The sequence below is a fragment of the Anas acuta genome, chromosome 4 (assembly GCF_963932015.1).
Source record: "Anas acuta chromosome 4, bAnaAcu1.1, whole genome shotgun sequence".
NCBI classification, from domain to species: domain Eukaryota; kingdom Metazoa; phylum Chordata; class Aves; order Anseriformes; family Anatidae; genus Anas; species Anas acuta.
The window spans coordinates 7,150,060-7,174,373 of record NC_088982.1 but is presented as its reverse complement, the minus strand read 5'-3'; the positions used below and the strand labels follow the sequence as shown (position 1 = coordinate 7,174,373).

The 24,314-nt window shown below is 37.4% G+C and overlaps 1 protein-coding gene across 1 annotated transcript in view; it reads right to left on the bottom strand.

Moving 5' to 3' along the window:
- UVSSA (UV stimulated scaffold protein A) overlaps positions 1 to 24,314 on the bottom strand; it is a 51,469-nt gene that overhangs the window by 16,326 nt on the left and 10,829 nt on the right. The window contains exon 7 of the mRNA XM_068679662.1: positions 11,671 to 11,779. Within this exon, the coding sequence (XP_068535763.1) occupies positions 11,671 to 11,779 (109 nt within the window). The remainder of the gene's footprint in view (positions 1 to 11,670; positions 11,780 to 24,314) is intronic.

The window sequence follows — 24,314 nt, the reverse complement described above, 5'->3', positions numbered from 1 at the left end:
AGTGACAAATTGCAGGACCAGCAGTGGCAGGTAGCTCTGGTGCAAAAATATTTACAAAGATAAAATTAGATCAACATGATTTTATAGAGACCATATAGACGTACATCAAAATATGTCCCAGAAGATATCTAAGGTCTATTGCATGCTGTCTTTCCCTTCTTTGATATCTACAAAGTTCTCATTGAGCGCACTCTGTACTTTATTTAAGTCACTAACGAAGCATTTCATAACTAAAGACTAAATCATATACATTTAAAACATAGCAAGCTTTTGAGGACAAGCAGAAATCTAAACATCTGCAAAACACAGGCAGCAAATTCTGTTCTGCAGCAAATTCTGTTCTGCAAATAGAAACCATCAGACAAAAGTCTTCAATGAGCCTCGAGTGTGATGACAGCACAGGGTCGGAAATTGTCCTTTATGTCCTGGGCAAGCCTCCCAGGCTGCCACACGCCATCTGCACCCGCACTGGGAGCTCTTACAATGCAAGCAGTGCATCAAACACTGCCCACACACAAGAAACACTGAACACAACATCTATCTTCCCAGCCCTGACCCCACTCTTTCCACCTTACAAGGTCTGCCAATCCCAATTCACGTGCACCATTCTGACCTGGATTCATCTGCACCACACATTCCCTATAATCTGTGGGGTACAACAATGCAGATGGCATTGCCTGACTCCAGCTACAGGTTACACTGGTGAGCTGGTGACCTTCTAGATCTTCCCCCTAGGTAAAAATGAGCTGATACTTTCCAAGTACCTAAATCAGGAGGTGTGTCCTTATGCAGGGAATGACATCTCCTCCTCCTTTCTGAAGGCTCCAAGCTCAGGGCATAGAAGGAAGCCTTGTCAGCTCCCTGATTTACACGGCCCATGGACATCCTCTCTCTGCAGGGAGCCAACAATTCCAATTCAACCTCCACAAAGCTGAAGCTCCTAATAAAGAGGGGGTAAAGAGAAGAAGACATCCAACTGGATCTGGCTTGCATATGTGTAGCCTTTCAACTTTGCTGTATACAGCAAATGCTCACTTCAGTCGTTCCCAGATCTTCTGAATACAACTGATTCCAGAAAGAAGACAGACGCAGAATACTCTCAAGGTGAGGGCTCTTCTAAGACCACTGACCACAAACGTCTCTCCCCAGTATGGTTTATGCTAGTCACAACAAAGGAAAACGTTTTAAGAACAGGTGATGCAGGGCAGAGGTCAGTAACAACTGTGGCAGATGGCTTACCTTTCCTTTCAAGACAAGAGAAAGAAGCAAGCAGGACTCAGAGAAGAGGATAAAAGAGCACTAGCCACCCAGCAGTCAATAAGAACTCACAGAGACTCTTACTCAGCTATGCCCACATCATCTTCTCTAATCAAAGTGAGAACGTCACATTCACCTTGTTGTCTAACTTCGATTCCTAAAGTCAACAAGCCTTTGAAGAACATCGCGTTGTTTTTTCTTTTTTTTTAAATCATTTAAAAGAGTAATCGATACATTAGAAAACAGCCTCAAAATTAGCAGAAGGACCAGTAATAACAAATTATAATTAAGCATAATAGCAGAGGAATATCTAGGATATTAGATATATCTAATATCTAAGATAATAGCATAAGCAGAGGAATATCTAGGATAAACAGCAAAATAAATGATCTCATGTAATTTATTCAGCTGTGGACTTGCCATTCAGGAGGTATAACGGTGTCCCCATAAAAGTGTTTTGTAACAGTAGTTAGTAATTCACTGAAGGGAATAACTCTGAATTTATCTATGGTAAGCGGGACTGCACCTCAGCTTCTTTCGTTTCCATAGAAAGGGAAGAAGCCCTTCTAAGGTGCTCTGTGAAACAGAAGTGAAACAGAATTAACTTGAAGTATTTTGTTATAAATTCAAAGCATCAGGATTTAGATGGGCAAGCTTCCTTTTATGTTAGGAATAGTTACAAGCAAACAGAGCCTTTGGCGACAACAAGGTTAGCTGAGAAAAATGTGACATACCGTACCTGTAATGCTTGGACTGTATTTGCATATTAAACATTTAGCATTTAAATGTTTTTTGTTCTGTTTTTAAAAACAATAATACCTTTCTGAAAAGAGCTGTTCAAAGCAAATGTTTTGAGAGCACTTGCGTTGTGTACCTTTTGCAAATTGCCTTTAAATAATTAAAAAAAAAAAAGCAGCTATACATCTCTCACCACACCTTCATCACTCCTTCAGAGAGAATATGTGCATATGTGACAAAAATTCTCAGAAAATCCTCGTTTTATTAAAAAAAATATTCTATAATGTTTATGGAAAGCATGATTGCTCATACACTACACTGATTTTGTTTGGGGGGAGAGAGGAGGAGCACAGCATAGACAAGCACTCAGCAACACAGAAACGAGATAAACGGACAATGTGACATTTAGATAGATAAAATCACATTCAAAAGATCAATACAGGAATTCTTAAGAGTTACAAGAAAAACTATTTTTTCCATTGATTTCTTATTTTAAACCATTAACAGAAAAATGGCTAAAAGTAAATACCTTGCTACATCACCTCTACTGTCTGTGTTGTTTTTTTTTTTTAAAGTCTCTGTTTATAAAATTAGTTCTTGCTAACCAGATAGAGTCACCACACAGACACGGCTATCAGAATGGCATCCAATGTCAGGGTGGGTTTTGTTTTGTTTTTTAAGACACAGGTGGGATTAAGTGTGGTTTTCAAAGTAAAATTCCTCTTAAGAATTCTGCTGCTCTGTGCGTTTTCTTTAATGCGAGTACAGTACCTGGGCTCAAATTGTTCCAATAGCAGCTGTTAGAAAGAATCATAAAAATGTTCAAATCCCCTTTTTTGTTTAAATTGACCAAATGGCACCTATTTGCCTGAAGCAATAAAGTAGATCGTGTTCACAAGACAAATCGATAGAAGGAAAGAGAGAGGCTGGGGTTTCAGCTGAAGTTAGGCTGCTGAATGCTGACATTATTGATTTTAGCTAGTTCAGCTGGCCTTGTAATTAAAATGTAAATTTGAGAAAGAGATTATGTCCTGACAGAAACGGTGGGATTAGGGGGAGATAAAAGCCCCTCAGTGAAAATTCAGAGAAAGAGCGAGCACAGGTTTCCTCAGCTGTGTGGATTTAGACGAAATCTAGCTACTTCAGATTCACTTAAGTTTAATTGAAAAAACGGAGATAGAATATAAACAAGTGCTACCGACTTCAACTTTCCTTAAAAAACACAATTTCTGCTTTCCATTCGTTGAATCTTAGTCAAGCCGAATGCATGCAATTTGTATTAGTACAGAAAAACTCCAAAACTGTCAAGAATATCTAGCCGTTGAGGTACAATATTTATGCACTTACTCTCTACTGTGCTCATAATGAAAAAATCAGAATGCATTTTATTCAAGAGCCACAGAAAGCTTTCCCGTTAAGTAACTTTGCAAAGCTTACTTTACATGGACTTACAGACCAGAGAGTTTAGGGCAACATCTGGGGCAGAGCTTCCAAACAGCTTCAGTGTTTCAGGCCAGTTTTGCTATCTCTCCCCAAGCACAACCATGTGTGTAAACACAATTATCATCGGTGATGACGTGGTAGGAAGATGGCATTATTTCTGGTTCTGCTATCCATAAGAGATGAAATTTTGAATTATGTAAGTCACCCCTGACAGACAGCTGATCATTATGAAACCATTACAAATTAGAGGAATATTCAGTTGTTTTTTTAATTGGAAGAATGAGAAATTTCTTATTACTAGATGCTATAAGCAAACTCTAAAAAGTCTTCATACGGGGATGAACAGGTTACAACATTTTTTTTTTATTATTTTTTTTTTGTGGTAGGAAACTTCCTCCTTAATTTGAAAATCGAGTAACAGATACAGTTTCTTATCTTACCCTTGAATGCCACCAATCAAACTGCTGCTGCTGGGGGAGGATGCTGAAATGCCAGAGGTGGTTTCAGCAGAAGTCTCACAACACAGGGGAGCCGTGCACACAACCCAAGGCAACTTACCACATGGTCAGCTGCACATTACTGTTTCTACATAAATTAAACTGCTTTCAAACAGTTGTCAAGACTTTATAATCTAAGATTTTAAACAACCAAAAGAAATGCCCACAACTGCCTTTTAATGCATGAACATTCATTTACATTTATTGAGAAATTTTCGAGTTCTACTTTGTTAGTTCAAATTTGGAAATTCAAATCATTCAAAGAAAAAAAGATAAGTTAGTTAACCACAAAATTCATTAACATTACATAAAGTGTTTAAGTATTTAAAGTATTTGTTTGGCTTACTGGAATCATAGATCATGCTAATTTGTTACAATGATAATTGTCATTAATTAACCCTTATTACAGATGTTTTGAAATCATAATTAAGAATTAGAATAAATCAAAGTAGCAGTATTTAGGTTAAAATCTTTCTATTCCTCACACCCTGATCTTTCAGGCTTCTTACTTATTCTTTTACAATCCCTGGCCATTGCTCAGTTCCTGCCAGGTACACTAATATCACAAACAACTCAGAAGTACAATCAGCATCCTGTACAGTCATTAATTTCTAACTTCAGAAGGCATCCCATGGATGCTGTGTCCTGTCAGATTTCCTGTGAAACTTATTTACATAGAAGGACCTTGCTTGAAAGTGAGGAAGGGCTTGCAGAATCTACTGATTAGGATGCATCAGAAGAAACATCTACAATCGATACTTCTACATGGATGTAGAAGTAGTTTATTGGAATGTTTTTTCCATAAATATGCAATTATCTTCATTTCAAATACTGTATTATCAAAATTTTACTCAATTGTTGTCCTAAGCGTAGCTATATAGAATGTTTGTCTATATACAGATATATTCAAAATATTAATATAATGAGGTAATCTCACCTGTAACATTGTAATTAAATACTTCTAATGTTGTAAACGCTAAGAAACATTCAGACTATATGTCACATATCCAATTATAGCAGATCAGGACCAGGGTCCTAACTTCAGTGCTGATATCTGTTATCTACACATCTATGGTAAAACAATGCATGCTATTCCAATCATGTAACAACTTTTTCTGATTTATATTACAGCACTTCTAGCAATATTAATATAAATCTTATTCTAAATAGCAGGCTCCCATCTAGGGAAAGAAACACAACTCTACGTGAACTGCTTTTTCTAGAATTTGGGAAAGGGGATCCAAATTTCACAGATTACCAAAAGCTGAAGGTAACTAATTCTGTTTGTTCTTCCTCCTACAAAGCCTGATTTGAGTTTTTTCCATTAAAAAGTCAAGTAATACCCACAAGTCCTTGTTTAGCCTAACAGGAAAGAACACAATGCATTAATAATGATAGCACGGTTCCATGTTTCAAATTCAGTTCCAAACAACTGTGTTCCATACACACTGAAGCCTTTTGGTTTGTCTTCCCCTTGGTGCCTGCTAAGCTGTTTCTCCATGCAGCACTGTTCTCCATGTTACTCACCTGTAGCAAGAATTCCCTCAGGAAGTTCCCAAGGTATGGAGAACAGACAAATCAAACCAGACTAAAAAGCCATTAGGCTTTTACAGCAGAACCTGGAAAAACTGAGAAACCATCGCTTCATTTCTTCTAATTTAAAGAAAAGCTTAAGTGTAATTTTTAATTTCCATTTATCCATCACATGTGTGTCTACTTAGTGATTCAACAGTCAAGTAGCACCTCAGCAACTTCATTCCCAAATACTAACACCATCAAAAACATTTCATTACAGTTGAGGTAGGACACAATCATTTGGTTAGTTTCAGTGATGCACATTTTTTGGCCTGTAGCTAATGGAAACAACTTGCTAAGCTGCTCTTCAGACATACATCTCTCCCCGAATAAACTCATCTTTCATTTTGTATGAAACACAGCAACCTGTTGGCAACAAAAGCTGCTGTACCAAATCCACATCAGTGTTCCCTTACTTGCACTGACTCATCCTTGAGTTAAGTCTTACCAAGAAAAACAAGCTCTCTCCTGTGGAGGCCTAGGCTTGATGTAAAATGAACCATTTCAAAAGCCATTTCAAAATGATTTCAGTAAGTTTTGCAAATATGCCTACCACCAGGGAACCATAATCAGTCCTAATAACAGAAAACTAAACAATTATTATTTATTTTCCTGAAAGACTAGTAAGTACGGAAAACAAGTCTTTCACTAAGTATTCAGACAAGTTTAGATGCTGTAATTAGAGATGTGCTCAACACAAATCGCATAGAGTTTGTGCTTTCTCCCTGTGATTTCCAGATTTTCATGCATACCATTAAAAAACATGGGATAGAGAAATACCTAACTGGAAAATCAACAGACTGTAGAAATGCAATCTGTTAGTCTATACAGTATGTGTGTATATATTTATTTATTTATTTATTTATTTATGTATATATAAACACACACACACATATTTTGTTGTTGTTATTCCCAGTACAGGCTGTTAATGGTTAGAGAAAATGCCAAAGCTGTAAAAATCCCACTCCTTTGATGAGTGGCTACAACTGTGAGTTTATCCATGTTTCTAAAATGCTCAGAGAGCTGCGCTAGAATACCTTGTATAGTCTGAAATATTCCAGGTTCTCTCGTTGTAAACACAAGTGGTGAATTCTCTACTAAGGAAATAGTCTGGTTTTGCGTATGTATTTGTTAAGTTGGGACACAAGCCTTCTTTCCTGTGTTGCTATGACATTTCATACAAGAAAAGAAAGGTACTTAACGCACAAAAAAGACATGACCCAGACACCATCAGATTAGGAAAGGCAGTTTGGGGACATCTAACCCACAAAAGCACATCGGTCTGTGATGCGAAGAGGGAAGAATTTCTGAAATGGATGGAACTAACCCCTGGGATTTTAGAACTGCAGCATTGATCTTGATATGAAAAAAGCCCAAACAGATTTTAAGACACAATGTGAGCCACAAAAGTGGTTATCAGGGACCTAAAAACATTTTAGTATGAGGCTTAAATACAAGAAAAATAATCTGATGAACAAGATTTGAAATAACAGTTTATGTTCTTGATTGAACAGTCCTTTCCCACATAATTCTGAGTAAAGGTTGAAACTTTATAACCAGTTGACTGTTTCCATAATATTCCCAAATCAGATGGCTTGCCCATGTCACCACTTGTGAAATGACAATACCACTTCCCTGTGCCTCAAAGTGGTATCACATAAATAAATTTGTGGATGCATGCACTGAGACCCAGGCAAGAATTACGAGTCACAAGAAAACCTATTAGTACCTTGATATTACTTAATTAGAGTGGGATTCAACTTTTAGACAAACACCCACATTTAACCATTAGACACAGGTGCCTGAGCTCTCTCTGCAGCAGAGATCTATGCAATACAATCAGCGGTGTCAGGAGAGGTAACAAAGGCCCCTACATTCCCTGAGTGGAACAGCTCCCCAGACTCCATGGCCCTCTCAAAGGCACCAGCAGCAGAAGAGGGCAGCTGCTTGAGGAGGTGCTTTGGACTAGACCAGAGATTGCTCTGTCTTCACCTGGAAAAGCACCTCTCTCAAACCTGATCACTTCCCCACGTTGTTCAGAGCTCAGCTACAGCAATGTCAGGGCAGGAAGGAATCTCTTCTCCTGGTGTCAGCTCCAAATTCTCTCTTTGGCACAAGAACCATGTCATAAGGCACAGTTTCATTCTTGCCCTTCAGGCTTTAAGCCAATGCAACGGACAGCTGATGAGCAAAGGCTGGAATGTGGGAAATCTCAAGTGGAAATAATGCTTTATGTTCTTTAATAGTACTTCCTCTCTCCCCAAAGCTTGCTTTTAAATAAATAACACCTCAATTTTTAAGCAGTTAGCATACTGACCGTACAAGGGGAGGTTACTCTTCAATAGAAATAAGCAACATTGGTGCAAAGCACTGAAAGAACTGGAGTGATCCTATGAAAATTATCTTCACAGTGCCGTTTCTTTTTCAGCCCAGCACCTCTCTTTAACAACGAACTGCATTTACGATGGCTCTGTGGTACCACAGGACGGCTGGGCTCGTCTGTTGCAGACATCAGGTGCAAGTGTAAATAAGGATTATACAAATGGGAGGTCATTAAAAGTCTGGTAATGCTAATTTGGCATGACACCCCTAATGGGTTATATCTTCACACTTCAGTTATCTAATCACCTAAATTCTTTTAACAAATTTACATTTCATCTTACACATGGAGATTCAAATTGACTTGTTTAATTCTCCCTCCACCCAAAATGTGCCCATGCTCAGTTTATCTTACATATTAAATATCACCATCAATTTTGGGTTAATCATTATCAGCTTCATACAAATGCATGCACACACAGAGTTATTATTATACTTGTACATGGCTTCATGCATATGCATACAAAACCTGCCATCTTTATCTTTTCCTTTTCACTAAGTTTTCAGATCTCAGAAGAACCAAAAATGGATGTATGTGTTAATTGGAAACAGCATCTGAGCTTTAAAAGTTGCACCTTGTTGGTAGGATACTTCCATTTTCCTAAGAGAAGTGAAAGGCAGTAAGTGACTTTTATATCAAGAATCTAGATGTCACATTCCAATGCTGTTCCATGGTCAAGTTTTACATCTTTTTTTCCTGCTTAGTATAAAAAGTTAATTTGAGAAGTTGTTCACTTTTTCTCGTTTGTTCAGGTGAAGTAACACAAGAAAAAATGCTTTAAATTGTTCGCACCAACTACACAGCACTGAGAATATATTTTACATGGAAGGTTTAATGTTGCAGTTAAGATATTCTGCTTGCACAGATTTTCGTTTTCTTAGCTAGGCCTCCTCATGAACTGAACGTGAACTAATGAAATGCAGCAAAAACCCAATAGGATTACATTAAGATAAATCTAAAGTCACCGCTATGATAACTGCTCTTGCACACGGAATAAAGAACCATATTTAATTAGAGAGGTGGCCATCTAACACAGCCAACTCTCCATGGTAACATGCTACTTTGAAATCAATAAATTCTCGTGCAATACGGTAATTCACCTTTCTAAACAAAAATGTGCCAAAGGGATGCTTACTTTGCTTTTGCTCATTAAAAATATATACACAAGTGAGTCCAGTAGAGCAAATACTGTTCCTGATTTTACTCATGCAGACCTGAAGTAATTACAAAGAAGTCAGTTGATTTATGCAACACTTACATACTGGCATCTCAAACAGATTTTGAACTAGTAACTGATAGTTAAGTGCTTTCTTGGAAAGATGGAAGAAAGGACATGCATAAAAAGACTGCCTGAACAGATACTCTTTCCTGAACTGGGAGTGTAGGTAGTAACTTTAAATGACAGCAAGAAAACCTGAATGCCTTCAGGAATATCAAGAACAGTTCATTTCTTTCAAAATGCTGTTTTTAACAAACATCAAATAAAGACCAACCAAGTGTGACCATTAGCTCCCATAAATGTATGCATACAAAATGAGAGAGGTGTAATTTCTTGATTGGCTTCTTCACTATAAGGCACGTTCCTATCAGCAAGAGTTTAAAAACAAAATGAGAATTTCTTAATTCATTTCATAGAGATTTTTAAAATATCCTTGAATAGACGGAGTACTACTGGTACAGTAGATCAGACTAAGTTATCGTAGACTTGCTCTTTTATCCTTTTCCATGATCAGGATTAAAAATAACAGCTAAGTGTTGTATTAGTGTCATACAAAGGGTGGTAAGATACTTTATTTTTTCAGTGTGTGTCCATGAGAAAGACAGGAGAGGGAACGGAGAGAAGGAGAAGAGCACATTTCACTTCCAGTAGAAGTTAAGAAGTAATAAAGAGAAATTTCATGTCGGGACTCATCAGGCTCCTGTTAATGACACAAAAATCAGGTTCCAGTGCCCAGAACTATTAAGGACCATAGCTATCTTAATAACCAACCTCATTTGCTCCTTTATTTACTATCACCACCAACATTTTGTTTTGCTCTTGTTAGCTATGTATGCGTAAGAAACGTTTCACAGCTACCCAGAAGGCAGCTCTCCTTTTCTTCCATTATATTCTTTTTTTTGCAAGTCCCATTATTAGCAATAATTAGAATTTACTCAGGGTTTATTGCAGGACAGAGGCAGGTGGGATAGCCAACATATACTTCTACCATTTTATTAAAATCTAACATTTTTTCCATGAACAAAGGAAGAAAAGCTGCTCAGTTGCCATGTATCCTTGTATCCTCAGCCTTTCACCACGGTTCTGTGTTCATTACTAATGAGCACACCCCATCCCCATTTCACTTTCCAACCTCATCACTGTCTCAATACTCCCTGTTGCACTTCACCTTCCCCAGCCTATGGCTGGACAAAGTACCTGCCCTCCAACTGTTTCAAGCCATGTGTGTGCTAAGAGTCAAGCCAAACGACATTGCAGGTGGGGAAAACCAACAGGAGTGCAGTATGTCCAAGGGTGCCAAGGTGTCCTCACGGGTTAAGTCCGTTTGAGGCAGACTGAGGCCCTAGCAGGGCCCAGCAGATCAGGAGATGTCCCTGAGCTGACCCCAGCCAATACAGGTTATCACCGCCAAACATCTTTCACTGTCTGTAGCCAAAACTGATAGCAGAAGACAGTTAAAAGGTCACCTGAGCAGCAGCATCTTGGGTTTACACAGGCACACCTCTTTGTTTTATAAAAAAAGAGGAGTTTGGCTCATAGAGATAATAGCTACAGCCTGAATGTTATGACGCAAACCACAGGTAAGTTACACATAAAGATGAATGGGATAAAAAAAGGCAACACAGCAGCAGCCTTACACAAACATCTGTGGAGAAATGTAGGCACAAGGAACTTACTACAAGGTCTACCATTTTTTAACTTCTATGTAATAGCAGCCACCCTCTCCTCTCCTCTGAACTGAAATCTTCTGACTCTTAAAATATACAATGCTATACAGAGCTGCAAAGCTGCAGACACTTAATAAGCTAGATGGACAAAGGACAAGCAGTAACACACAGAGATTTAATTATTTGAGATGAACTTTCTTCAGAAACTCCCCTCTCAATTTCACAGAAATACAAGTATACTTGTTTAAAAAATAAAAAAAAAAAAAAGGAAATCTTTAGACTGCATTAAAAGAAGGCTTGCTTCATTTAAAGGAAGCAGACAAGACCAAGATTATATTTTGTCATCTGGTATGTGCTCAGTGGCTATAATTCTGTACTTGAAGGTTGAGATCCTTTCCTTATCTTGTGATAGCAACACCCAACAACAAAAAAAGCCTATTTTGTGAGCTGTAAGTTGGCTACCCCATGGGAGGAAACAGCTGCACATCTCCAACTGCTTTTAATGCTACTAATTGAGACAAAACTTTACCCCATTTCACCAGACTGTTACAAATATTTCTAATATTCAGGCTTGTTTATAGCTTCACTTTGCAATCCCTTTGCTCCCTGCGTTTAGCACACTTAAAAGCACACACAGTGCTGCTTCTGGCTCTAAACTCCAGTGGAACATGATGGAATGAAATAAGCTTCTAGTCTCAGTTGCTCTTGCTCCTAGAAAGTATTTGTTTATCTAGAGCCAATCACTGCTCCCCTATCTATGTAATGACTTCCTCATAGCAGCCAGAGAGATTACCCACACCACTGATCACTTTATTACTTCATAATGGCTGTTTATTTACTTTAGTGCAGCAGTAACATGCAGGGATAAAGCTTTTCACAGCTGGGCAAACTCACCATATTCCTTACGCAGGTGGTCTGGAATGTGGGGCTCATAACCTTCCTTCTCAGGGACCTCCACAAATTCATCTTCGTCATCATCGTCATCATCATCTGAGGCTTTCATCTACAGATTTTTTTTTTTAAATGTGAAGACAGCTTATTATTTCTCTTCACACTGCAAATATTTAGCAGACATCGTGATAGCTCTACTCACACTCTGTGTCAAAAGTATTTCCCTAATTATGTATTTAATCTTCGTCTAAGATTAGAACTTTGCTTAACATTTTATCTCTAAAGCCATCCTCTATCCTAAGGGCTTCTTTAAAGATTACAACAGATGTTCCTGGTTAAGTCTGAGAAAGCATGAAGCTATAAATAAAACCAAAAAAATCTTAAAATAACGTCAAGATTTTGACTTAATGAGCAAATTACAGCCTTCTCTCTTCTCCTTTGGTTGACTTTACTCATTCAGCTGCACCCAAATAGTCTGTGGCATGGTAGTATCGAAAAGCTAAAGGGCTCGTAAGCAGTGCAGGCAAACAGGACAGGAAAAATAGACCAGTAGGCTAAAGTAGGAATATTCAGATCAAAGTAAGACTATTCAGTAAAAATATTCAGATCAAAGACTATTCAGATCTGTCCGCATACAACAGCGTTTCACCGTGTTTCTTCCCAGCAGCACTAAAAATACTTTGACATATTAATTTCTTCCCTAATTCATCAAAACCTAACCATTCATGCCAACAGACTGCACAAATTACTACCTACAGGACCAGCAAAACAGGATTTTTCAATTGTGAACTTCGTCTATATCACACTCCAAAACGGAACCCCTATGAGTACCTGAAATATAAAAACGGAGTTCTTACCAATTAACGGGATCAATTAATAACCTAAGTGACCTCTCATATTTCATTTCAGCCAGCCACTACTGTACACATGCCAGCAAGCCTCTACATTGTTTTCTAAGCTGGTTTCATACCTGAAAGTGAATTCTTTTCGCTATAGTACACGTAAACTTCAAGAATCTGTGCCACCCAAACATGGCCTGTGCTATCACAACTACAAAACAGCAAATGCCTACTACTCTAAAAGGCAGCAGTGCTAAAGGTTTATGCTCTGTTGTGTTTGTCCATCTCAGGAATCACTTAATTCTTAACAACAACATGATTAGCACATTCCTGTATGTTTTCCATGCACTTTTATAAGTCTATGAAACAATAAGGGGATATCAACTAAAAGCAACCTTACCACAGAGCTATTACATTTCCCCCCCCCCCCCCCCCCCCCAACTTCACTGCAATAGATAAGGAATGGCATCATTTTTTGTATTTTCAGCTATGGTCTTTACTTCTCCTGCTGCACCTGACTTACGTTGATATTCGTATCAACTGCTCATTGTACAAGCATGGGAGGATACTGCAGGTTTTGCCTGCAGCAGAATTTTCCCAATTTATTTCACTACTCTAATCGTGTGTCACAGCTGCACAGCTGAGTTCCTTTAAATCATACATATACTCTGAAGCCAAAAAAAAATATAGGAACCAATCTTGGTATATTGAACATAGTTAAAAATAAATAACAAAACAGCATTTCTTTTTGGTCAGTATTACTTGCAATCTGAATTGAAACTCATTTCTAATAAGCAACGTTAATTGATATTAATATACACTTAGACTGAAAGGATGGCACAAGTTGAAAGTACGATTCTTCCCTTTGTTTAAAAAATGACTTTAGGAAAACCGTAACTGCAAGTTAAAAAAATTATCTATATATATTTTTACTTTCTTGAAGAACTGAGTAGTTTTACTAGTGCGTCCTTGCAAGAGAATGTGTAATTAGTTTTTATTTTAAAATAAAGTCCTAGCATAACCCCATTTGGAAGTATCCTGCTTTCAGGCCCCAGCTGGCATGGCCAACCAAGAGAGATGCCTGCTGAACCTGACCTCCACAGCAGAAATCAAAACAGAGTTCTAATGACAAGTCAAATACTCTACCACTAAAACTTGCAAAGGCGCTAGATGTGAAAGAAGCCTATTTGTGTTAAACTGCAACCTTTAGAAGACCTTCCTGATGGCCTTTATAAGAAAAACACCATAAAGTTTTGTATTCCGTGTAATGGCAGAGGGCTAGAGACTGAAGAGAAGTTTGTTCATATTTTGATTTCAAAATTCTGCTGGTGTTGTCATCCCCTCTTTACCTGTCAGGGGCAATCGAATTACATTTGGACATAAGACATGCCTATTTCTCCAGCTAGGAGCAGGCCAATGTCATACTTTCCATACTCCATTTCTCATTTAGCTACCAAAAAAGACTACACCAAGCTAAAACTTGCCATGGATGATCTTAGTCTACAGCTTTATTCCATAACATAAAAGCAGACTAACTTTCACATTATAAAACAGGGTAAGTAAGATCAGCGTATTTCTATAGCTTTTACTCAGTAGTCTGTTCACAAATAAACAGCAACAAGTTTAAGGAATAGAGGAATAATGTCAAACTGGTAAGAAAGCTCAGTTCAGACTGATTATTTAACTTAAATCTTCAAATTATACCTGAAGTATCAATGGGTATAACACAAGCACTCACGTGCGCGGCAATCTGAGAAGTCTACGAAGAAACCAGATGATTACCTTTAGCTGAAATTTCCTTTCCTTTTTTTCACATGCCACTGGAGGCACATGGCTCTCTGTATATTAAAATACTAAAATTAAGCAGGCCTCAACTTGAAAACTGAAGCAGCAGCAACTTTACTGTATTACCTGCACAGTCTGAAACTTTAAAGCAAGTGCCCAGGCTGACGGAGAAAAGGCATAATCAGATGCAAATTCACTTTGTTTAGGTACAATCCATGAACTGTGCATTCAAGTAGTATAGAAAACATTAATCATGGGAAACTGTAATTTTTGTTATCAGTCTAACACTAATCAAAAGGGAAACCTGTCACTACCGCTGACCTGTGAAACGTCCCAATTATACTCTTCGGAAATGACAGGAGCACTTAACTTCCTCACTGAGTAAATGACGACGATCAATCAAGTTTGAATAACAATGAGCCACGGAGCTGAAAATTATTTTTTGTATAGAATCTACCCAGGAATTTATGAAAGGTGAAAAGCAACCCAAGGTTTTAGGGGCATTATGGCTTTCAGCTAGTGCACTGCATATCAAACACTAAACAGAATTTATGTGTTTTAATTTTCTAAAAGGTAGATGTGGACTTGGTGCTACAATGCATAACATATAATGCCAGATATTAAATATGGGGGTCATTTTCATAAAATATTATGCTTATTGTTCACACCCTTGAATTTCACTGGGGTCTTCTATTAAATTTAGATTTCCTGTAAAAAAAAAAATAAATTAACTGCTTAGCTAACTATCGGGAATTAAGCCCCCTTTTTTTTCTTCAAATAGACATAAATCTTTATTTTGATAACACCTTTAACAAGATAAATAAGTTATCTTCTTGCTCTCAAATATGAAGATCACCACTGGTAGAAATTCAAGTTGCACAGTAGCAGTAGCTAGCTATATCTCAATTTATTTCACTCCAGTGAAATAAAACACTTTATAAGAGCCATCCAATTTATGTTGTTTTGTTCCATTCCCTTTCCACAGAAAGGAGGAGAGCTTATGGACAACATTATTAGACAGAAAAGTTTTTTGTTTGTTTGTTTGTTTTGTTGTTGTTGTTTTTTCCAATTCCACTTTTCAAACATGAAGAAAGTTCCCAAGCAAACTCTACTGATGTCATATAAAAGTTTAGCCACCTGTTATTTACTTTTCCACTACAGGTGAACTTTTTTAATCATTAAAAAAACAAAAAACAAAACAAACAAAAAAAAACTATCAACAGTTACTCAGAAGAAATAAACATTTAAGACCATATTTTTAGTGGCAGAATTAGTAAATTGCAATCGATACAAGGGAAGTCACCAACACGGCTTGGCAGTTTTAGAGAAACATTAACTACTTTCTCTTTCCCACTAGAGGATGGCCATCCAATGGAAGACCAAACAGAGACCCCAGACACCTGTACCACCACTGCTCATCAAGTCCGATGGAAAGGGGAAGTTTCCTGGTTCACTGTTAATCTGCTCTACAACAACAGTGACATTCACTTGTAACTAAATGAATCATGCTTCCACAAAAATATCCTTTTTTTTTTTTCTCCTCAAGAGACTAGGTATCTCACTGTTGAAGGAAACAGGATTTAGCTAGACAAGTTCCAGATCTTGGGTCTGTACTTATTTGCAGATGAGAATACTGAAAAATAAATACAGAAAACACACATGCATTGTTTTTATTGCAATCAGTTAGTATAATGTCTCCTCAATTCTCCTAACTTTCATTAAAACCTTAAAATAGTGCTGACTTCTCTGGCTAGACAAATGCTATCAAACCATTTGCTCCCTTACTCATTAAAAAACTTGAAAATCAACAGATGTTTCCTTCCCAATCTCCATCTTAAAAAAGAATAATACTGAAAACAGATACAACATGCCAGCAGAAATGCAATCGTATCTTCTGCTTTGGAGTCATCACTCCAAGAGCCTCCAGCTGTCAGCGTAGCTCAGTGCGACCATAGATCCAGTTAAATGCCTTGCTCATCCATCCCATTTTGTAATAAATACAAATAAATAAATAAATAAATAAACCTCCACCCACTATGCAACACTTAGAAAGATGTAAAGGAACGCCTTTGGTCCTCTTCCCAGTCTTATACAAATTGACTGCTACATTCTGTTAAGAGGATTTAAAAACCTGAGCTTCTGCAATCATAATTAAAGCAAGCAATAAAATGACTGAAACATACAATGCAATCAGTTTATAGCACTAGATATACGGCGTTCACTAATTATTTCAGAAAAAGAAGGAAGAGAAAAGATAGCGTACGAAGAAGTCATATCTACTTACTAAAACACCACTTGCAAACTACAGCTGGGACCATTAAATAAATTTTGCATGGTCTAATTAACTTGGTTTGCAATCTCAATTACTTTTCACCCAAGAAATCACTTTTGTTCAGTTTTATGCGTCTGTTTCCCTTTCTTAAAAAAAAATGATGTAAGGCATCCTCAGACAAGTGAACTCTAAACTTCATTTGTCTTTCACCAGGCTTGATGGCTATGCATTTAAAAACCCATTCTATCTTATAAACTAAAAATTAAATGTACTCAGCTGTGATGGTCGTCATTGCATCTGCTATTTATATGCTAATACCCTCACTGGAAGATCTTGCAAATTATTCCACCATGCCAATATCTCATGTGCACCTACTCAAAGCCAACTAAATATTTTTCTAGAGGCAGAAGATTTCTGGTTAGGGAACCAGGATATTTATCACCATAGAACCCAGCTAAAGGGGCAACCTTAAGTGAATACATTTTTTATTCAGCCACAACACTAAACACAGTTCAGTCATCTTCTGTGAAATTTGGGAATGCTCTATGCAGTCACACACTGACTGGGGAAAAAGAATTTCTTCAGTACCAGTAATAGGAACTGCATAGTCAAACAATGTATCTTACAGAGAAGGATTTCAAAGGTCCTCCTTTTCTTTCCTTTTATATTATTCAACACAGGGTGAAAAGTAAATAAATGCTGGCACCTTGACAGATTTCAGAACTGTGCTCAAGTTTTCCTCAATGCAATACAAGCAAAACAAACTACTAGATGAGCTACATTTATAGGACCTCCCACGCACATTCCCTCCTCTCTTCTCCACAATTTGATCATAAAATCAAACTTAGATGACCACAAATTAGACATGTGATCCAGGCAAACCCTATTTTACGTTTACGAGTAAAAGTATCACTGTTCATTCTATTTATAATTGCTCAGCAGCACATAGGCTGCCGGGACAATCTCACTTCTATTAGGGAGTGCACTTTTCACACTACTTCATCATTTTCAGAAGTTAGCAGAAATAGGGCTTGAGCTGGACAAGAGAGAGTAAGTACAATGCTAATAACCAGCATATTTTGCTGCAAATTCCTTTAGCAATAAAAAACTATCCACCTATTGTCACAGTCCTAGAGATGCGAGCTTGAGGTCAACTCAGGACTTGTGTCAAAGCCTTCTCCTTTCTGTCCAGTGGTAAACAGAGCTTGGACACATCCATTGGAAGAACAACAGTGAGGCACATTGCACAAAACCCGTACCACTCTGTCATACGAGCTACTGTGTCTCTGAACCTGAACAGGTAAGTAAGCTTTGGAAGGATTTTAATACAGGGCAACAAAACTTGACTCAGAAAAGACCAGGAGGTCTCAAGGCACGAGGGTTTTACAAACCTTGTTTTTTTCTTGAAATCAATCGTTTAAAATGAATCTTTGTTCAGAAGAAATGAGTATGTCCAATAGACGCCTGTGCATTTATAGTTTCACAAAGAACAACCAATAAAGTTACTCTGGAAAATGGTTGCATTTAAAAGCGTTACCTCATGAAGATATTGCAAAGCAGGTTTAGTACTTCTTTAGCAATTACTACTTCAGCTACACCCTCAGAAATACTTTGTGCCCCACTGCTTGGGCTCCTATCAACCACCAAAACCAGCAGTAGCCAGTTGCACAAATATTCTTAAGCCTTAAGAAAGTATATCAGAAAAGCAAAGAACTCTTTCATAATCCCAGCTTTCCGCAGAAGAAATAACACATTCAGGGGTACCAAAGGTCCTCAAGTCTAACAACACATTTCCTTTCCACAAGAGCTAAAAGAGAAGTCTGCTACCTTTCATTATTAAAGCTAATCAAGCTCTCCAATGTAAGAAAAGTCTCCTAAAATTTTCTACTGATCACCTACATTTGATAACTATATTTAATATGCAGCATCAAAAGTGACTGTAGAGTGCATTAATCCCTTGAATGTTTTCGTGTAATACTTATTTAAAAAATTTACACCTCTTTTTGATGTACAGGAACGTACCTGTCAGACATGGTTACTGTACACACCTCAGGCACTACATCTTATTGCACAGTTATATACATATATATCTCTATATAAATAAAAACAGTGCAGTATTTTCTGCTGCTTTTTTTCATCCAGTTTATTATTCACACTGGGAGATGAGCTAATCATATCTCACTCCATCAATTTCCAAGTCCTCTGACTAAATAAAGAGTGAATTTCATAATCAGATGTGTATTACCTGAGTGTATTCAGTTATTCAAAGAGACAGCCCCACTGCTGGGCTTACTGCTTGTACAGAAATCTTTTTTTCTGGATTAGGTTCCAGCAGGTTGAGGTCCCTACAGCAACAGACGCTCTGGTGCTGGTGGAAGGGAGGCAGTGGGAACCACCATAGGAGGAAACAGAGACAGGACTGCCCCTTCTGATTGCTGCTCACCAACTTTAAGCCAACCCCAAAACCACAACCAAAATACATAAGCTGCTTCCCTGTTCAGTTCCCACAAGTAATACAACAGCAACCTGCACAAAAAAAACCCTACCTGCTAAGAAGTGGATTTGATAGCTGCGTAACACAGTAAGAAATACCTGGTAGAATTTCATTTTTAATGTTTTCAGAATTATGGAACAGGTGAAATAATTTTAAAAGGGGCAAGCACAAAATAGCATTGCTCATGTCTCCTGTACCTGGAAAAAAACAAACTTCGTTTATTCTTAACTCATGGGTTATAATGAGTAAAGAAATTCTGTAAAATGCCTACACAATCTTTTATTTGTCTTAACATAAGGGGAAAGGTTTGCAGGTTTGAAGACCGAGGTGTGATGAAGCCAGCAAAGATAAAGAATGAAGAAGCCAAGTGACAGGAAATCCTCTTTAGAGTCCACGCTCAGACAGGAACATACCAGAACAGTAATCCTGAGATGTTTCCATTCCTAAAAGCAGTAGGAAAACCCTCATTTTTGTCACCAAGTAAGAAAGCAGCTGTCATTGAGACACTGTCACGGTTCCAGTGTTACCTTCAACAGCCCATATGCTTCAGCTCCCTCTCCCTTCTCCTCCTTTCCTGACCAGGTATTTTTCTCTCTGGACTGTTCCCTGCACGCAGGCCAAGCTGAAATTGTTCAAAGCCATTGGTTAAGGCTGCAGTGGCCATATCCATTCCTGAACCAAAAAGTTATTTTACAGTCTGATAACTTCAATGGAAACCAAATACCTGTTTCTTTTTCCCTCCACAGAGAAGCCTTTAGGTTTTCCAGTGCTTTTCAGCTAGTCCAAGTTATTTTTGAGGTGATAAACAGTGTTTCTATGACCCCCTTGAAATATGTTAGGTAGTGTTTTGAATTATTTAATTCCTTTGTGGCTCAGAGGCCTATATATGATTACAGCCAAGCTTTAGAGACGGAGAAAAAAATCTCATCACTAGTCATCATCTTTATGAAATTTTAAGAAATGTGATTTTCATCATAAATGGGATATAACAAGATTCCCATTAGCACTCATTCATGCACTAGTTCACCACTGCATTTGACAGATTACCACCCATCACTCAGAGGGATCAAACTTGTGCTACTAAACCTCTGCATCCACCCCCAATGTTGTATAGTTTGAACTCACGTACACCATAAAATCAGTTACTAAATTGCAGTTTACTTCAACAATCACATTTTTGAATGAATCTGAACTACACATTTAAGTTATTCCAGATGTTGCATTTTTAACAGACAAATATATGCCTCAGCTATATAAACCTAATTTATTGCAGGCAGCAAGTCAGCAAACTATCCTGTGCAAGACACAGATAATCTTACTAATATCCCTGATGGCAGATTTTAGGCACAAAGATGTCATCGATGTGAACGTATTTACTTTAAATATTACTGCACTAAATTTAAATGAATTACTGTAATAAATACACTTGGCAATGTTCCAAACCTGATTTTTTTTCCTCTTTCTTTTTTTTTTTTTAAATAAACACAACTAGCTATGTGCTTTTTCTGAACTTCACATGTATATTCTATTCACCTCAACGTACAGTTTCTCCTTGTAAGGTACAATGGATGAAAGGCAAGGAGCAAATTTATATCCACTACCTGCAGAACAGACATTGCTCGGCATTCAAAGATGAATCAAGGGAGATGACCCTTCGGCCTGGAAAACTTAAACACTTAACATAAGGGTTAACTTGATGATACAGACATCCTACTTTATTTTACACTCTATTAGAAGAGCTCCAAATTGCATTGTGCGACCTGCGAATCAGATAGGGATCAGAGGTCGTCACAGTGACAACTTTAAGAATTCATGACTAGATCTGCATAACAAGATATTTTTAATAACTTCGTAACAGCAGCAGGATGCATAGCTAGTGTGAAGCATAAAATACACCACATCCAGTTCAAGAAAGTAGATCAAAACAAAGCAAAATATCACACTAGCTGATTAAACACTTGAAGGAGGAAGTAATATTTTGAGAATTAATTCTACAGTGTTTTGTTTTATGTCAGTCTTATTTCCCAGTAAGGCTTAGAAAAATAGAAAAGCCCTTTTAGCTAAAGAGGGATTTAAAAAGATGTTTCATATATATATAAATAGTTATTTTACAAGGGTGAAAATGGGGGAGAAGAGGAATTATAAGCAAACACTCCATCTGCCTATCCCATATTTTGTGTTTACTTTTACAGTTACAGTTGACCTGGCTTTTTAGACAAATATTCCCTAGACCAAAAAAAATAAATTTAAATGTTGCCTGGGGTACTATTTTGATCACACAAATATTATTAAACTTTATTTATTTTGAATACATTCCATGTTAAAATGTATATAAACTGATTCAGGTGTGATACTGATATATAATAATCTTTAGGTGTACACTATGTATTCTTTAGGGGTGATGCTGATATAATTATTAAATATTGCAAAATTTCTCTGAAGCTTTAGAAAATTTACAGTCAATTTACTATTCAACCTTGACATTAAACATTTCTGGTTTTCAAAGCGCAACTTTGTCAGGATTTTTGTTTGTGTGCAATTTAAAGGCATCAACTGGGGAAATGATTTCTCTTACAAAGGTGTCTCTTGCTCCTTGGGCTATGTTCTAGCAGATGTAGATTAAGGCATGGTGAGGGATCACTGGAAAATGACTTACCCCTCAAAATCAACTTCTCTAAAATAAAGAGAAAAGGAAAAAATAATGAGGATGTGCGCACAAGAAGCTGTTACACAGTGCAGAAAGCTGGCAGCCGGACCTTATTCTCTATGGCTAAAGGATGAGGCAGAAAGAGAAAACAATACAGCCCTTGCTTTTGATCCAAGACTCACGTGTGTCTTTTTTTTTTTTTAAGAGAAAAAAAAAAAAGCAGGCACTCACCTTACTAAATGAGAGACTTAAAACAGAGCTGGTTATAAAGCTACAAAATGATTAGGTAGAAATAACTCATTAACATTGATAAAATGCCAAGCTGCAGTTAAAGATATGGGAAAAAAAAATCAGCAACAGTCTAGCAGCCAAGAAATTGGTAGAGCTTTTGGCTTAATTTATTACATAGTAAAATTTCAATCTCCTTACGTATTGAAGTATTTTAAGACTAAATTATGAACATCAAATATTTAATTTGTAAACATCATTTATAACATTTTTCTGACATTGTTCTTCCAGAAAAAAATCTGAGCTGTATTGCAGCAGGGTTTGGGGCTCAGATCAGGTTCAGGACTATACGCAGAGAGCCTCCTCCAAATCTAATTATTAATGACATTATTGAATCCAGCCAGATGTTTCACATGGATAAAATTAAGTACATGTATAAATCAAGATCCAAGTGCACACTTAGATTTGACAGACGATAAGGAAAGGTGAAACAAAAAGTAATGAGGACAGTTAATGAAAAAATATATATTCCTGGCTGTTAGTATAACTTGAAATTAAAAATGCAAAATAGAATAGACCTGTTAAATTATCACTCTGCTAATGACAAATAAGCAGGATGTTTCTCACATCATATTTCTTACTAGCTTCTGCCTGGTCATGTTTTAGTCAGCCTGAGTATTACATTTTTTACTGCTTCCCAAAGGTAACTACATAAGAGATAAATGTACTTTCGGTGTACAAAACATAGCCAATGAGCTACTTTTCTATTTATAATGTGAGAACTTCAATTATTAATCCAAATGGGTAACCCTTTACGTAAATGATGTAAATTAAAGGTAGTGTGCATGATTTAAAATACAGTATACATTTGTGTTCTACATATCTTTTAAAATTGTAAGACCATTTGCATCTAATCAGCTGCAAATCAGACACTAAAAAAGAAGAATTTTAAATGTAGTATTTTAAGAAAAGGGGGCAGACATTACCAAATAAAACTATTCTTAACCAGGAAAAATATTTTTAAATGAGCATTCCAGCCAAATGCAAGTTTTTCCTACAAAAGAAACACCTTGGGAAATAGGAATTTCTATTAAAACATCAATCTCAGCCAATAATTACAATTGTTCTTCTACAATAAATCATTTAAATAGTCAAGAATTAACGCAACGTGTCTTTAGTGTACTGCTGTTGTACCAAGTTTACCTGGAAACACAGACTGAAACGATGGCTGGCTTTGGATAAAGGTGGCATAGAGAAAAACGTCGAGCATGCAGTATGCACTCCCTCTACTGGACACTGAGATTATCCTGAACAGGCATTGAGAGAAAGGAAAGTACATGTCCAGGCATCCAGGTACCCTGAAATAAAAGCCTGTCACAGCGTCTGTACTCTTCCCTCAGACTCAAGATACCGCTCAGATTCACAAAAAAAAAAAAAAAAAAACAGATTTCAAAACTCTTGTTTATATTCCAATATACATTTCCTAGCAGAAGCTAACACCTGATTTACACCCCAAACACACACTTCACCATGGTGAACTTGTATAAGCACACAAAAACTCATGTGCCTTTGACCAGTACATGAGGACTGCCACTGTCCGTCCATCTCCCATCCCTGTGGGAAATAACTCAGGCAGAAAAGTGCTGATAACTTCTGATCTGCTGAGGGAACAGAAGCAATGCATGGTTTGGGCAGCTGGGATGTATTAACATTTATAAAAGCTGTTGCAAAGGATTTGGTTCTAGACAGTCAAAGGCTAACCTTTGTCAGTCTTTTCCCTCTCCTCCCACAGCTCCTGAAAGGTACAAGCAGAAGGGTGTCATAATTTACTTGGGTTGGCAGGGTCTAAATGTTCCACAGAAATGACAGCTCTCCCTATCATTAAGGCTTTCTGGTGGTTTGAGTACTTCATTATCATGGAGGCAAAAAGAAAGAGGTGGTTATATCACATCACTATAATCCATTTCAAGTCCAAGTGTTTCACTGCATGAACTTCTGTGCTCTCCTTCAAGTGAGTTTGTGTAACAAGAGTTCCATAAACCTACGGAAAGTTTTCCTGGAGTTTGCAAAGCAGTGGGGCTTCACATTTTCAGTAAAGATAAAGGCAATCTCCCACTAAAGCCTTCCATTCGCCAATTTTCTTGATCTTAGTTTGAGGGTGGGAAAAGCCTTCCTCCCCATACACCCAAACAGAACCCTGAGAAGACATTCTAGCTCAAGTGGGGACAGAACAGAAAGAAAACAGAGAACAAATGAGATGAAAAATGCGTTAAGAGACCACAGAAAGGCAGAGACTGAGCACAAAGTAAAAACAAAGTGAGGAGACTGGACAAGCCCAGGTCCCCAGCCAAGTTTCCAAATCCCTATTGCTGTATTTTATAT